The following is a 17966-nucleotide window of genomic DNA, read 5'->3' on the forward strand; positions in this document are numbered from 1 at the left end:
GTTGTCGGCAAGCGCTGGGTAGGGAGAGGCGAGCCGAGAATATGGAGAGAGGTAGAGAAAAGAGCGGGCAGAAACACGACGAGGGGGAGTGGGGGAGGGAATGTGTTCACGCAGCACACAAGCAGAGCATGAGTCACTTGACTGAGCAGCGTCACTGCGTACAAGGCAAAATCAGGTGTTACGGTGTTTAAAATTCCACTCCAGAATCTTAATTGGTACTTTACTGGACATCTGTATATAAATGTTTTGTTACAACTTAAACCTACAGACGTAATATTATTGGGTAATTCATTGTATTATACACGTTCATCTTTTTACTTTGGTATAATGTTTTAACATTAAATTTTAAAGTAAATCATCTAGCGTATTTTTAATCTTTGCCCAGGAATTCCCAGTGGTCCAATACTTACGTGAACCATACTGTACCACTTTTGCCGTGAGGTAGTAAACAAGTCCCGGAAATGTTTATGTGTAGCGGTCTCCCGACCTTTAACCAGAGGCTGGGGAATATAACACTTGCCGATCCGAGCCACACACACTCAGCAACTCGACACAGTGTTTGGTGAAATAAGTAAAGACATAGTTTAACACGGCTTTTAATACGGCGTCACTGATTGCGCTAAAATTAAATTGGCACAATTTTTGTTTCCCACACGTGACCATTTATAATTTACTGTAAGCATGGATAATAAAGTTTAACCACTTGACACAATAGACGATTCTTTATTTTTTATTCTACGAATGCTAGAATCGTTTTTTCCTGTATCTGCGGCCTACTTCTGCAAAAGACAATCTATCTGTAAGTAAATATAGAATTTTTATTTTGTCAATCAAACTCGGTACTTTGCGATTCATATTCGGTTTGAAGTATCACTACGGCCTTTCTTTTTAGAAGACTTCGACCACAGAATCGTGTGTAACCGCACACACTGCACACTTTGTTACGGTCACTGACGAAGCAGATACTGTGGCTGACACCACGAGACTGGCAGCAGCTTGTGTGCCGCACGTGTGTATGGCGGCGTGTGGCGTGCTCGTAGGCTGTGCGACAAACTGTGCGCAGCACGAGGAAAATAAAAACAATTCAACATTTAATATTTATCTTTAAAATTTATTATTTTAATTTTTTCACCCGCGTTTAGTGAAAACTGCGGATGCAAAGTCCGCACAAAGGTGGGCCGTCTATACTGTGTGTGCTTGCCGACCTATTAGAACACAGGCGGTGTTTTATGCCTTTTGACCTTGGTCACATCGAAACATCGCGGTTATGCAACAATGCGGGTAAAATTTATTTCCCTCGACAACCGCGTTAAATAGGGAGTGTACTGTATATAAATTTACTGCTTTCCTTCAATAGTTATGTCTGGTAAGTAGGGTAAGAGTTTCTAATACATGGACGATGTTTTCTTTATTATATTTCAAAAAGGACTGATCTATTTAAATTTGTATCATCATTTAAAGACAAAATTAAATATAAATATAAATTTATCCATTGAAATTATTGTCAGCACACTTATTTATAGTCTTTTGCTTTAACATCTTTCAACTTTTTGTTGCCTGACAGCAGTAAACAGCTAAAATAATGAAAGTTATTATTTTTTTCTAATAATTAAGTCTTCAAATAACACCTAAATTTTTTTCAAATTTTTTAATTATGTCTATAATTACTTTTTTGAAGTGGTACTCCACAGTACTGACAGGGACTATGTGACTAAAAAGTATTGTTTACCCAACGTATACGAGTATTGAAAATATCTACTGTAATCAAACCAATTATAATCTAATAACAAGTAAAATAGAGCATTTAACTTAATACTTAAAAAAATCAACTTAGTACCTTAATAAATACCATAAAATAGAATGCCACTTCATGGTACACAGAAAAACAGTTCTTTTTATCATTGGAACAAAGGAATACACAGCATGCAGTGCACTTAGAATAAGGCCTTGACTGGATATGGTTTTTCAATCACACTTCCCACCTTTCGTGGTTTTAAACAAATTTTACAAAGTGGTTGCCAAGATTGCCAAGACGAACATCTTTTGTCACAGAATACTCAGATTTTCTCCTCTTTGCAGTGCTGTTCTTGTTAGTTGGGTTTCTCTCTCATGGGCTTTTGCCTGCAGTTGGCATACCAATTTTGTTCATCAGGCTAAGAGAAACACTAAGTCTGAACTCTAATACAGTAATTTTTTCAAATAAACTACAATACACTACATATGTGTTTACAAACAGAATTTCCAGCATACCCCAGAAAAGACGGTGCCACCACTTAGACCTACCCATAAACAGAGCGAAGACGATCAGCATGATCAACTCCTCCCATATGCTTGTTGTAGTCGTCCATCACAACAGGACAAGTCACAGGAATATGTGATCCATCCTTAGCTTTCTGGATACAGTTGTTTCTTCGTTCCCATGGAAATTTAATGCAAATATTACCAGTTTATTATCCTTCCACTGAAAGACTATGTAGTGTGTGTTGAAGAAACCCTATGATCAAAACCACCTCTTTTCATACTACCACCATTGCCAAAGTTTTGTGGTAGTCCTTTGCGGCTTGAAAGACGAGACCAACAAGATTACTTTGAAACTCTATGTTTTCCATTGCAGGTCAAAACATTTCACAAAATATACCTGTCGCTAATTTACAGAGACTGAATTTCGATTCAGAAACATCATACAAAAGTCTGTAATCTAGAACTGTTGCACTAAGGTCACATTTATTCCATTTTCTGTTTTCATTTCCATGTGATTTTTGTCCATTGCTTTGCAATGGTTCCACTTAACCATTTCCAAGCCCACTTGCATTGTCTGGCTGCTCGCAAGCTATTTAACCATAGATTTCTGAAAGTTATTCAAAAACATCATCGAACGTTTCTGTACAGGGACTCAGAATAACATCCTCTTCATCATCTTCAATGTATGAAGTTTCACTATTGTCCAGGGGAATATCCTCTAATATTGTCAAAACTTGCTCTTCAGTAAAATTTTTTACACGTTTAATTGTTAATCCAGACATCTTAACAACGTAAACTCAGCAACATGTGTGTGACAAATTGACAACCTAAAACTGAAACAATACACATAACCTGTCCAAAACAAGAGGTTATATGTCCCTGTACAATCAGAACACCTATTGCCTGTTTGTACGTACAAGTACCAAACACATTTGTGTGTCTCACAAAGTAACTATTGGTAATTTGGTGAGTAGTTGGACATGAGTCACTAGAGAAAGCATATGTGCACAGGTGTACAACATTAGAACAATACCAAGTCCCTCAATCGCACCCAAAAAAAATATTTTGTATAGACTTCAAAAAATCACAATACATGCACTTTACCATAGATATCTCACAAGACCATCCACTACAGCAATAGAAAAACCCAATGTTTTTTGCATCAAAAACATAGTACTCTGGAGTACCACCAGCCAGGGAAATATTTCTCAACCATCAGTTTTAGAGAAATAAACTGAAACTGCTGGTACTGGAAAGTAACATCAGGCAACAAAGGGTTAAAATTCAACATGTCATTACCATTTATACATGTTTCATTTTACTATGATTATAATTAAATTGATGTTTTTTTAAAAAATCTTTAATTTATGTAAAATTCTACATAAATAGCTTTAAATGTCCAATATAAAAAACAAGCTAAATATGAATTAATGTCATTCCCTCGAGAAAAATGTTAATGATATAGCTTCTTGTAAGTACAGTTTTTGTGTTATTGCATGTTCTGAGATGCTGTAACATCATCTAACAGGAATTCACTTAAAAAGGGTATGGTAATGTACGAATAACACTGGAAGACAAAGGATTCCGTAGGAGAAGGCTCATTGTGAATGGGTTATAGGTGTATGAACACTCTTAGGATTTAGTGTAAAGTATACTAGTAAAAGAAACATGACAAACCAATATATACTATAGACACAAACAAAAAATGAAAATCATAAACTGATCTGGAAATTCCTTATATCTTATAGTTAAATTATAGAGAAAGACAGTGTAACTAATTAATTTATTTAGGTAATGAAATAGGTATAAAACATAAACATACTGCTGCCACCTAAGGGTATGAACTTAATTGATGTGTTTTAGACAAAATTAGTTAGCATTATATGGTCTGAAATATCCACTTTGGCCACTACTATTTCAACCAGTCATTTGTGGTTATCCTAAAGGTATAAATACCAATGAAAAAAATTAATAAAAATTACTTTTCTCAAATAAATGCTTGCAAAGTTATGATCGGTAGAGCAAGGCTCGATAGTACTAGTCTCGGTATGGGTGCACAAAGTTATGATTGGTAGAGCAAGGCTCAATAGTACTAGTCTTGGTATGGGTGCAGCCCGGGGGGGGGGGGGGGGGTGTTTTAAGGGGGTCATAACTCCACCCCTAATCAAGAGAAATTTATTTTAACAACAAATAGAAATAAAGTTTGTCCTTAGCCCTTAGTTCTAGTTTGTTAAGATGAGACTTAAAAATAATTTATTTGTAAGACTTCAAGTATTTGTGGTGGCTAGCAGAAATTGAACAATATACAACAAAATAAACACTAATCAGTAATGAACACACAAAAATTCAAGAATTAACACTGGAAATTACTTACAATTAAATAAATAAAAAAAACTCAATGTCTACAAGACTACCCCTTCACTCCACATATTTTTTAAATTGTATGCTTAAAGTGGCAAGCGTAGCATATAATAATAACTAGGAACATGAAAACTCCACAAAAACATGTTGGATGGCACTGTTTCATGAAACACTAAAAATTTGACTGTTTACAATGGTTGAGCTAAACAAGAGTTGTCGCTATCACAGCATAATTCTTCCTCACTCCAGGTACCACCTATACTTTCACTACCATTGTTGTCACACTCGTGTTCCAAATTGATCAGGAATTCATCTACGGCTATTTCCATGATGCAGTCGTTCTTCCAATACTCTTCTTCCATTTTTTCTACATGCTTGCAGTATCCTACCCATACTTCCTTTGATACAGCTTCAACAGCTTCTTTTGTTTGACGCTGCAAAGACTGAAGTGACAAATCTCCACTCGTGTTGTTAGTTCGAATATAATGTTTAATCTTCGCCCATGCAAGTTCAATGGTATTAAAGTCGCACATATATGGTGGTAATCTAACTACTGTATGTCCGTACTGCTGGAACAGTTTGTCAACAGAAAATATTTTTTCTCTTGGCCAGTGTTGCTCAAGTAGCTCAGAGTAGCTTTCCTCATTGTATCCTCGCACGTGACACCTTTTCTTTGTAACCATGAAAATGTTTATTTTTTAACATCATATTTAGATGGTGGTTTTTGTAATTGTTTCGAGTGGCATGGTGCGTTGTCCATAACTATCACGGAGTTTGGTGGAAGATTTGGTAACACTTGCTGCGAAACCCACTTCTCAAAATTTTGAGCATTCATCTGCACGTGGTAGTCTCCTGTTGACGAATTGGCCATGTAAATCAACAGTCCATTCGGAAGAAAGCCTTCTTGTGACCCAATGTGCACAACAATGAGCTTGTTTCCTGCAGTTCCACTTGCCACTAAACCTTTAACATCTCCTTTCTTCTGCCAAAACTTCATAAAAGTTAAATTTGTGTCAATCCATGTTTCGTCAATATAAAATTTGTTTCTCCCTTCTCTTCTTAGTTGTTTCATTGTCGTCAAATACTTTAAACGCCAAACAACTATATCGGCCCTTGCAATGAGAAACCCACACTTTTTTTGCGACCGTTTCCAAACCAACCCCATATCTTAGAGGAGTTTACGAAGAGATGACTGACTCAACTTCCAGCTAATTGTTTCTCTCAGAACTGGCATAAGTTTACCTACTGTTGGTACAATTTTCTTAACTACGTAAAACTCTTTTATGGTGTCCCTTATCACGCGTCTGTAAAAGCTATCAACTTTAATTTTCTTTCCATTTTTTGGACTGAGAAAAAAATAAATACAATGTAAATACTTGCAGTACTAAACTGAAATTGACAACTTAATACATAGTTTTGTGAGTTCATGCAAGAACAAAAAGGCTTTGCAAAACACTGATGACAAAGTTATTAATTATTTTAATTTATTATTTTGTACATTGGTAGAGACTTAAAAAATTCGCGTTTTCTTTCCAGAACAAGCTAGAATTCAACTAAATACAAATTAGTGCCACCTTCGTGATATGCTATTATTCTATTTGACTCCTCATGCAGAGTGTTGAGGCAACGATAAAGACAAAACTAAATGCAGGTCTCAAATGTTTGCTATCACTGTCAGCGAACAGCTACTGAGCAGCTGTAGTCTACATGAGTACACAGCTATTCTTAGAGGATAGCCTTTTCAGGTCAGTGAACCCGCGAATTATTCCGGCCTCTTTATATTGGTTATTGGTTATGTGTATGTGTCTTCCTGGTATCTACATAACAAACACTGGTTATTAAAATATATATTATTTAATTCACACACAGCTATGTCAAATCATGAATTGAACGGGTATCATTATTTGTTTACGAGTATAGCTGATTCAAAAGCGACTTGAAAACTTAAGAATTATTATACGTTTTGTATTAAATCCCCCATAAAATAAAGTGAATTAGAAGAGTCGTATCGAATCAACAACATATAAGTCGGTTGATAGTTTACTGTCGTTCTACTACTGTGATACATAACATTAAAATTTTATTTCGTAGGTGTCAATAAAACGAAACTAAAATATTTTTTTAAAAATAATTTTTTTTTCATTTTCATTTCCGAATGTGTTGAAAGCATAATAAACATTAACCTATAAAAATATAGCAAAAAATACATAATACACTGAGGTAATTAAAGGTACTAACTAGTGACTGGCCAATGCTCATATTTACTTCAATTTATACTTGGCGCAAACAAAGCATACGAATGAGGAAAATGCATTGTAGGCAGTGCAGCATATTTTACAATTTTATCGGCATTAAAAAATGTTGATTAATACAAAGAAGGGAAATAAAGAATCTAATAAAATAACACATATTAATATCATTTATGAGCAGATCTGCTTAGATCAAACGCGAATGAAATTAGGCAGTTTGACTTTGAATTTAGTTTTATCGTTTATTTAAACTAGTATTAAATCTATAAATTTTATATTGAATTGTTTTACAATCGTCAGACATTCCTTTTTCAAATTGTTTTTCGACATGTAATGACAAAATGGTAAAGAATTTACGTTGAAGGGGTTAATCTGTATAGTTGTGTTTTTTATTATTGTATTAAAATGCAATGTTATGTCTTATTTTTGTAATATTAAATGTGTTCTTGCAAAAACTGATGTAAACAATCACAGTCTTCCGTTTCCATTTGTTCAGAGCCACGCAAAATACAGCGAATTACAAACAGTTATCTCAAGAGGTATTTTATTTAACATTGCGTACTTACCTTTGTTTTCCAGGAGTCGTTTGTGTTTCATCTGGTCTCTCTCTAATGTCTCTTCTAATTCTTTCAATAGGCGCCCTGCTCACTCCAGTGTACTTTACAGCTCTGTGAGTAGCTTTGTTCAAAGGAACAAGCAAACATTATTTCGTTATTCTTTATCACAAGCTTCAACACTCATTATTTCTCTTTCCTTGCTATAAACAATTTCTTAAATCTTTTCTTCCGCGCATTACTTGCCATTGTTAACAGTCCCGTCACTACTGCAGCGAGGACGTAGGTTAATGTGTTTTAACCCTCTTAGTGCCAGCCTCTGCTAGGATGGTAGTGCTAATAGTGCCAGGTCATTTTTAACTAAATTGCATCTCTAGAGTTTAATTTTAATAATTTTTTAACCTTTACTGTTATAACTATGAAATTTTTACTGTTTATAGATAAATGTTTTCTTTTGTCACTTCTCATGTTTAAACATAAAAATTCTAATCTTATTTTATTTTTGTTGTTTTTTAATTTAAAAAAAATAATTATAAAATATTTTTTATGGATTGTTATGTGGATAGGGAGCAGTTTTGACAGTAATATTCTTTGGTTTGAATTTTTTTTAAATATTTAATTGTTTTTCTATATTATAGTATGTATATTAGTAATGTAATTTTTTCCAATATTTATTGTAACAATAATTTTTTGAAAAAAAAAAAAAAACTTTGCTTTTCTTTGTGACAATTCAAATGAAATCTTCTCTTAGGGTAACTCCAACTATTTGGTGTATTTTGAATCTTATAATTTTTTAATAATTATAAGTCTGTTATTAATGTATTTTAAAAGTAAACGATGTTATTAAAAAATTATGCATAACTATTGTATGCCTTTATACAAATTTAGGTGAAACTGACTCAAATTTTAGAAGAAAAAATATTATCTTGGTTTGATCAGCATTTTGTATTATCACTTTTTTTTTCAATTAAAAATATAAAATTAAGTGGTAGTTCATGATAACAAGAAATACCTTTTCTCCCCAACCTCAAATTTATTTTGCCTGTGTAATTCAGCTGGTAGATGCTTCCTGTTCTGCCTAACAGTGCCAGTAAGTCCCTTCAGAATAGAGTTTCTGTGCAACTGGTACACTTGTAAAAAATTTATCAACAAAAATGTGATAACCTTTTCGTAGTAAATTCACACCTAATAATAGCTTCATGATCACAGTGTACCCAAGACCATATAGTTTTATGCTAGCCTTATCTAATTGATCTTTAGCACCACAGTATATATAAAATCCCATGCAGTAATTAACAGTACTATCATGAAGCATCCAAAATTTTATTCCCCATCTGTGGTGGTGTTTGTTGGGAAGGTATTGAAGTAATGACGTACGGCTCTTTGTTCTGACCAAACTTTCATCAATGCTCAGCATTTGGTATGGAGTGAAGTGGTGCTTGAAAACGTTATTTGCGTGGTAAATAATTGGCTTGAATTTTCCTTCTGGATCATAGTTTGATTCGCCTGGTAGACCAAGGTTTTTGTTATTGGATAGGTGGAAAAATTTTTTAGAAGTAGTTGAAATCTATTCCGAGAAAACATTTTTCGAAACAATGATATGCTGCGAGAAGGAACAGTAGACCAATATGAGGAAAGTGTAGGCATTTTTATGAGGCCCATATTTATTATACGTGCTACAAATGCTTTCATTTCAACAACTGAAGTTTTCTTCCACGAAATAGCTCTCGAACCTGTACCTTATTTACCCTTGTTCTGTGATAAAAACTGCTGAGCGTATCTATTGGTTTCCTTTACCAGAAGCTGTAGTAAGGAAAAAGTAAATATTAGGTGAAAATATGCTATGGGCTTCGAGTTTCAAGGCGGTAAATGTTTTGGTCCAGCATTTTCTAAAAACTGGGGTATGTTGTGTTTTGGTGATGAAAAGTTTTCGCAAGAAGACCAGATATTATTTACGTCAGTCTGTTCATTTTCATCCGACGAATCACTTGAAATATCACCTGAATTCATACAAAGTGATGCACCGGCTGGAATATAATTACCCACAGCCACTGGAGTAAGTCTCGGTGTGTTTGCAGTAGATGGTAAATGCTCTTCCTCATCAGTACTTGTATCGTTGTCGCATCACTTTCACAAATATCACTATCGAGCGAATAAAAATAGTCGAGCATTTCTTTGTCATCTGTACCCGCAATGTGACTTCTTTTCCGAGACATTATTATGAAAACGAGAACAAAAGTCTTGATCGCACAAAGTTCGCGGTAGTATTAGTTTGAAACAGAGTAACATCACTTTCCACTGAGAAATATGCAGGAAAACGTGTTTACTATGACTATTGCAATAATAATTTTCAACTCAGAATAACCAACGGTATAAAATCTTACGCAATTTATTTGTAATATCCACGCAACTGGTAGTTACATATATTGTTTACCTAAAATGAACCATTGTTGTCGTAACTTTGAAAAAATACATTTGTAGAAATTGCTGGAAAACAGTTTCATGATATAAACTTATTATTAATGTTACAACATAAATAGATAAATAAATAAATAAAAGAATTAAAATTAATAATTTACAAAAGAAACAAAAATTTTTTTTCAAAAGGGAAAGTGTTTCTTTAGAATAAAGAAATACAGCAAAACGCGGTTTCTTACGCTGTGCGATGTCCAGTAGTATGACACTCATACTCTTGTTGTGAGAAAAAAGAACTAAATAGTGGGGCACTTTCGCTACCTGTTTTCAGAAAAAGGAACTAGATAGTAGGACACTTCATTAGACAAAGGTAGAATGCGCTGCTAGTAACAAAAACTGTCTTGAAAACCGAAAAAAAATCGGGCCGATTTTTCGGCCATGGCAATTTTCGCACAAGGCAAAGCCGATTTATCGGACTTGGGCACTAAAAGGGTTAAATGGCTCCTAGCGCAGCTTGTAGGCGGGGCCAACTTTCTCTTCTACCTCGGCCTCCCCTCGCAAAAGGGTTTCCTCACCCCTGCACCGGCAGCCCTCACGAGTTCTTGCGATTACAGTATAGGTGTAGAGGTTCCACTTATCTCTACACGAGACATACTGCGGTCAAAGTCGCTTTTACGGAAAGACATGCTGGTTTTTTCTCCAGTATCCAGCAACAAACTGAAGCTTGTTTTCAAACGTGTGCTGTCTATATGACAACCTTCCCCCACTCCTCTGCCGCTCCATGCCAACACCTCTAAGGAGTGATCCCCAAGCACGCGTCCCTTTGATGCACCCCCTCTGATGCACCTTTCATCTTTCCGACCCTAATAGCTAGGTGATTTAGTCCTGTTTCCATATGTCCCCATCCTCCTAATAACATTTTATGTACCATCCACAAGCGCTCCTTCCTCACAGCTAGTGAAAAACTTCGAACTTCCTGTTTAAAAAAGTATGACAGAGCTAAGGTTAATTTGGGAAAAGAGTCTCTAAACATAAAGATATTGCATATATGTGTGTGTGTGAGAGATTGAAAAAAATTGTGGAATATTACATGACAAATGAAATTCATTACAAAATGAAGCTATAGTAATAAGTAATTAACTGTACTGTTGTTATTTCTGAAATAGGTTAAGGACTGCCCTTTCAATCAGGTCCGAAGCCTCACAAAATTGGAGTTTCCCAACTGTGCCCCTTCATTATTACCCTGGAAATAAAACTGAATTAAATTTTTTCTAAATTGTTGCATTACATACTGTGTAAAATGTGAACCGGTAATCTTTATTATATTTATTGCAGAGTTTTACCTTGACTTACTGAATCACTCGTGAATAACTCGTACATGTTCGCGGTAACAATTTGTTTCAAAAAACATCACACGATTCATCGGACAAGCGAACCAACGACGAACGAATGATAGTCTACTTATAGCGGTGGCAGCGGTCATGTCCTCTCACGAGGAAAATGTAGCTTTGTTGGTGATAGGTGCGGCCTTAGTTATGGCTGGTTTGAAGGTTAAAAACAATTATGCCGCCGTTGGTGGTGGACAGAGTTGTACAAAAAACGTCTTGGCGGAGAACTGATGTTGGATTTAAAGACACAAAGTATGAGTGGTCTGTATAAAAATTTTGCGAAGATGTCACCTTACTTCCAATATTGGTTACACAAATTGTTGTTAATATTATGGAATCAAATGATTCATAATATAGTCAATATATTGAACTTAAAGTATAATTTTATTTGCAAGAATAAACAAAAGGACTCTTGATAGTAAAATGACATCTGCATGCATTAAACTCATATCATTTTAAACATAATGATGAAAACTGTCCTACGTCATTGATCCTGGCGACTCTGGGACCCATGGTGGGGTCACTGACTGGTCAATCTGCTGGAACTGTGGTTGTATAGGAGCCAACTGCGGTTCCTGACGGAGATACACCTGAGGTCCATGTAGACTGTTGAAGTGTGAAAATATTGTGCACATTGCTAGCAGGATGTAGGTGAAAGACGTTGCAAGCATTGTCGGAAGGCGTTTCATTAAACCCTAGATCAGCTCTCATCAGTATTTCAAACACAGCATGCTGTACACGTATCCTCATTTCGGATGAATAGCGTTTCACCTTTGTTGAAACATAATTGAAAAATGCTGATGTTTCATCGGGTTCTTCGGGTGGTTTGGTCAGCGTGGCAGATGCAGATTTTATCATGTCAAATGCATTTGCAATCATAGTGTGTGTGGGATCAAGTTGTTTTCTCGCTCATTTTCGAGGTATTGGGATATTTGTTGTATCCTCCGGTGAAATACTCTGTTCTTCAGCTCTAGGTTCTACCACTGCTTCTACTTCCACATCAAGTGCCGTATACACATCCTCCTGAAATAGTCATATTAAGAATGAGACAACAGTGTATTATTTTGTTTATAAAATAGCCAAACATGTACAATGTATGATAAAATCATACACTTCAAAAATTGCTGAGTACTTTTGTTTTTTATCCACATTTGCTCTGTATCATCTAAAAATAACTAACAAACGGTGTTTCCAGACATCTGTAATGTGGAAAATACAAACCGGAACCGTAAAATAAAGAAATGGAACGCTGCCCTGCATTGTACTTTACTAGATAATATAGGAATAATATAACAATACACTGAAGTATTTGTAGCAAAGGCTACAAATAACAGTGTCAGTAACATATGTTTTGATCTATACACTTGTGGGTAAAATAATATTTGCCATGTAGCTGACGCAGGTAAACATTATTGTATAGATTTTAACACACGTGTATAACATTACATGTAAAGGTATGTAACTGAGATTTTATATTACCACAAATTGTGATTTTTACAGTGTAACGGACTACATAGGTAATGTTGAAAGTGTTATAATACAATTGAATTGTATTGTTGCTTTTAGTGTTCCACAACACCCATGGATTGGCTGAACATAAGCAAGACATTTACAACAATGTGGAACCTGCCTCACACAGTAGGTGCACTCGACGGAGAGCATGTTATTTTACAAGCACCTAACAAGTCTGGAAGTGACTTCTTTTGTTACAAATCCGCATTCAGTATTGTTCTATTGGCATTGGCATTAGTGGATGGAAATTGTAATTTTTTGTTCTTAGATGTTGGGTGCCAAGGGCGCATTTAAGATGGAGTTTTTAAATTCAGCAAGTTGCATGATATGCTTACAAACAACAAACTAGGATTGCCACAACCAGAAGAACTTCCTGGACATACTATGAAAGTACCCTATTTTTTCGTGGCTGATAGTGCGTTTGCTCTAGGTGAAAACCTTATGAAGCCTTATGCAGGGGAACGTCCCAAAGGATCTTTTAAGAGAATATTTAACTACCGTTTGAGTAGAGTACTGCAGGTAGTTGAAAACGCCTTTGGCATATCAAGCTCAGTTTTTAGAGTATTAAGGAAACCAATGTTCTTGCAGCCTGAGAAAACACAGTTGATTGTGATATGTGTCATTCTTTTACATAATTACTTGAGGTCTCATTCTCCACATTTATACACGCCACTTGGTATGTTAGACGAAGAAGACAATGGAGTTATAGTTGAAGAGGGTCATGAAGAATAAACAATGATAACATGAATTCCTTGTTGGGTTTCAACACACCTAACATTTGTGTTTAGGATGGTTTTGGGGTTTGTGGGGCAATGCACAAAAAGAAGAGAAGAACACAAGTAAGGCACGCAGTCAGTGCAGTCAGACAGTTGCTGCGACTGATTGGAGACTGTGTTGAATCCCACCAGTGCCACGTATAGATATGAAAGTGCATTTTCAATATTGCTGCCAATGAAATCATCCTAGCATTCTTTTTTTCTTTTTTTTTACAAGTTCTCTCGCCCCAGACTGGTCCGTCTGGTTATTTTTAACTGTACCCCACAGACTGATGTCTCCCAGAGCATATACATGCTATGATGGCATCTTGCTGCTTTTCAGTTTAAACTCACAATAATCAGGCTAGTATTAAAATAATAACAATATATTGAAATTCGTTCATATACAGTTTTATTTGATAGCCGCTCTACAAACCACGCCTCCAAACTAACACACACACACACACACACACGCAGAGAGAGAGACACTAGTTAAAATTTTTAAAAAATATTTATCCTGGTAAGCATAAAGTATTACAAAACTTATTATTGAAAGAATTCAAAGTATTGTTACTGTACAGATAGTCACAACACATTTTTAAAACAATATATTGATATGTAACATCAAATTGAAAAAAAAAAACAAATTTACTTGCAAGACAAAATTAAATATATGCTCAAAAAACAGTTAAAACAAATTACATTTTAAACAGCTAATTAAAGAAATAACTTTAAATACTTAAAAAAAAATTACATTTAAAAAACTAGAATGTTTTTAACACAATCTACCTCACTACGTTAGCACATGACTGTCTATTTATGCTGAGTTACAAATTCACACAAGTGTTACATTAAATAGTAATAAAAATTACAATAGGCAATATGTACACAAAATAAAAAAAAAAATTATATATAACCGTGAATTATGAATTCATACAATAGTATGTTATATTAAACAGTTTTGTACCAAGCCAGGCATGCATCAATAGCTGCATCAGGCAACCATTCCTTATCTCCAAGTTTATGAAAATCTGATCTATTTTAATAATTACTTCCATACATAACCACAGTACTACCTTCAATGATGGTTCTCTCTGAACAGGATTTTTGTCTGAATCTTTGTTGCTATTATCAATTTAATTGTAAATTTTCATAATTACATGTTAAAATACTAATGTTTTGGTTTTGCCCTCCTAAAATAATCCTTCACTGTTATTTCATCCGGATCATCACTGCAGAACTGTTTATGATCATTTATCTTGAAACATTTAATTTTTTGGGAAGTTCCATTAAATTTCTATTTTCGTTTTATTAATTCTTTCGGAATATCACAAATAATTTGTTTTGCCAATGTTCTGAATACGATCACCAAGAAAGGCCAAGAAGCTAACAAGCTTATTACGTTTGTTGTAAGGGAAAAATGTGTGTTTAACTTGGTAAAACCACTGCCCTACACTTGAATTACTAAACCTTGCCTTTGCCACAGTTGGCAGGATGCTACTCCATATCGGTGCAAATGGCATATAGTCTTTAATGATAAACGGTGCGAACTGTGGGCAGTCAAATTCATCTTTCTTTCCCGCATCAAGATGGCTGAAACACGGAACAATGTCATCAATTTACTTTTAAAAACCAGTGGAAAGGGCTGTCGAAAAATACTTTTTCGCCGGGTTCCCCAGATTCAAGACATTGTTCTGAAGCAGTATAACATTAATTTTCAGATGTTTCATTTTACTGGTGTGAACAGTGTCTCAGAAATTACATAGCACTTTCTATTTCTGCTGTTACAGACTTGGTTATCAAAAGATTCTTTTAAATTTAAAAATATCAATGATTTTTTTAAATCATGCGAAGTCATTAGATTAAACATACTTTCCATGATAAAAATCTTTTAAGTTTGCTCGTAATGTTTAGTTTCTTTTAGTTAAATGCTATGCGATTCACAAAATGACTGCACCGGATATACAGAGTACAGATGCAATTCAAATGTGAAAGTGATTCATTCGAACAAACTTTGAAAGTCATATCCAATCAAGTAAACCAAAACATCTGTAGAATAAATGCCAGAAATGAGCTTTTAATCAAAGCTAAACTAAAATCTGTAACAATTCTGGGAATAACAGGCCATTTCCAATTTTTTTGCATGTAATATCTGAACTGAAGGGAAAATACATGTCATGTCATTGAAGGGTCATTCCATGTCAAATCAACACACCCATTTTACCTCACCATCTCAGGTTTTGATGAAATTTTGCACAGATGTTACCTCCATACAGACTAACAAAAATATGAATTTTAGAATGATATATCCATCCGTTTTGAAAATATTGCTTTGTAAATTTTCGGAAAAACACTCATAATCGCACGACAGGCATATTTTAAAATTACCATAACTCTTCTCCAAATTAAGTTAGAAAGGTGGGACAGGTGTCATTTTTCAGCATTTGGTATGGCCTTTCATGTGATATGTAACACAATATTGTCTAGAAAAAAAATAACTTTCAAAATAATTTTTCAAATTTAAATTTAAAATTTTGGAAAAAGTGCATTTTTAATTTTTTTTCAAAAAATTCTATAAAATTTTTTGTACAAATATTAAATTGTCTACAAAGTTTCAAAATGGAGAGTTAATTGGTTCATAGTAAAATTAATTGAAAACAAATGCACTTTTTGTCAAACCTTAGGTCAAATGTTGGCAGCAAAGGAAAGCATAACAGAATACAGTAAAATCTTGTTGTAAAATACACAAAAAAAAAAATCAGATAATTATATTCTGTACACTGAAAGTATCTTGAACTGAACAATCTTTTGATTAAATTTTACAGGGAAATTAATTTAAAACGAGAAATACTTTATGCTGAAGTACAATATATGCAAGATTCCGCTGCACAATAATTTAAAATGAGAAATAAATTGAAGAAAGGAAATTAGCACTCACATGTTTGATTGCAATTTTCAATTACAGTACTTGAAAAATTCCTCATTGGTTTTTAAAGTGTCATTTTCAGATAGCACATAAATTCTTCCAGTTGGTGTCACAGGATTTACTGTACATAACACATCTGTGAGAGGAATCCATAATACATCTGGTTTCCCTGGATAAGGAAAGGATGGTGATGGTCCAGCAGGGTGGAGAAATGTTACTTTCACTTCGTCAATTTCTTCGTTTTTCTCCATAACATAAGCTATCCACCAGTTCTTGTCATATACAACTGCAGTATAGCCTTTTTACGTCTCCTATTTGCGGTTTGTCTAGTGATCTGGTAACAGTTACTTGTGATGAATGTGTAGCTCCAGAAAATATTTTCACAGTAATTTTTGATGTGCTTGAGTCAACGATTTAATTTCCTCATCCCCCAATGGTACGTCTTTACCATTCTTGAGATCTCTTAACAGGGGGTCGAGCACCATATTAAATAGAGTACCACTCAAAGGATCTCCTTGTCGAACTCCTCGATCAACCTTTATAGGGTTTGCTGTTTGCTTCTGACATTCAATAGTAGTTGTTGTATTACTGTATAATACCAAAATATACCCTATGGTACACTTGTCGATACCTTCACGGTATAATGCATCAAAATCGATTCCTTACATACACTATCGAATGCCTTCCGTATGTTGATACTGACCATGGTCATGGGTTTCCCCTGGCCTTTATACGTCATCAGGGTTGATTCCAAGATTGTGGAATTGGCCATAATTCCATCAATCCGAGTGAAGCCTCATTGGGAATGGTGCAAATCAATAACCATCTCCAGAGACACATAACACTTAGGGAAAATCAGTCCACAACTGTCGCCGAAACCAGAAGAGTGATGGTGTTGGGCACTCTTCTGTGAAGCCCCATGAGAAAGGTTTCATGGCCAGGAATGTGGAGTCATGCTCGGTTAGGAGATCAGTGGCCCTCCTGTGCGCTCATCTTTTCGAAAGGCCACCCACCCCCGTCCCCCAGAACTTCTCCGGCGTCCGACCACTGCATCTCCCCATGAAGGCTCCACACCTGGGGGCCAGGGTTCCAGCTTCCAGGAGAGATAGTGCGACACCCGACTGAGAGACGAATCTCCCCCTCGGGTACCGCACCATCTCCCCCTCATCGCCGTACTACCTGACTTGCCCTCACATCTGGCTACAGGTCTTCGTACCATCGGCGCTGATGCTCCACCAGATGCAGGGAAGCCGACCAAGCCGCGGAGTCGCCTGTCATTTCACATGCGATCCCACGGCCCAGCCGACCCCCTCCCCACCTGATGGTCTTCATCGGTGTTGTGTCCTTCTCCCTTAATTGTCGCGTTCCGGGGCCGGTGCGGGTGTCGTCGGTGGTGGCTGTTGTTGTGTGCCCACCAGGATGGCCCGGTGGGCGGAGGGAAGACGCACTCTGAGCAGGGGGGGCCTAGGCCCCCCCCTTCCTCCGCCACTGAATCTGGTGGCGGGACAGCTCCTTGAATAATGAAGGCAGCTGGTAGATCACGATCTCAGGGTCCTTAGTACCGC

The 17966-nt window shown here is 35.7% G+C and overlaps 1 protein-coding gene across 1 annotated transcript in view; it reads right to left on the bottom strand.

Moving 5' to 3' along the window:
• Positions 1-17454, bottom strand: part of LOC134527785 (uncharacterized) — a 47529-nt gene extending 30075 nt beyond the window's left edge. Inside the window, exon 1 of the mRNA XM_063360737.1 lies at positions 17415-17454. Within this exon, the coding sequence (XP_063216807.1) occupies positions 17415-17454 (40 nt within the window). The remainder of the gene's footprint in view (positions 1-17414) is intronic.
• Between the last annotated feature and the right edge of the window lie 512 nt (positions 17455-17966).

This window comes from Bacillus rossius, chromosome 1 (genome assembly GCF_032445375.1).
Source record: "Bacillus rossius redtenbacheri isolate Brsri chromosome 1, Brsri_v3, whole genome shotgun sequence".
In the NCBI taxonomy this organism is placed as follows: Eukaryota; Metazoa; Arthropoda; class Insecta; order Phasmatodea; family Bacillidae; genus Bacillus; species Bacillus rossius.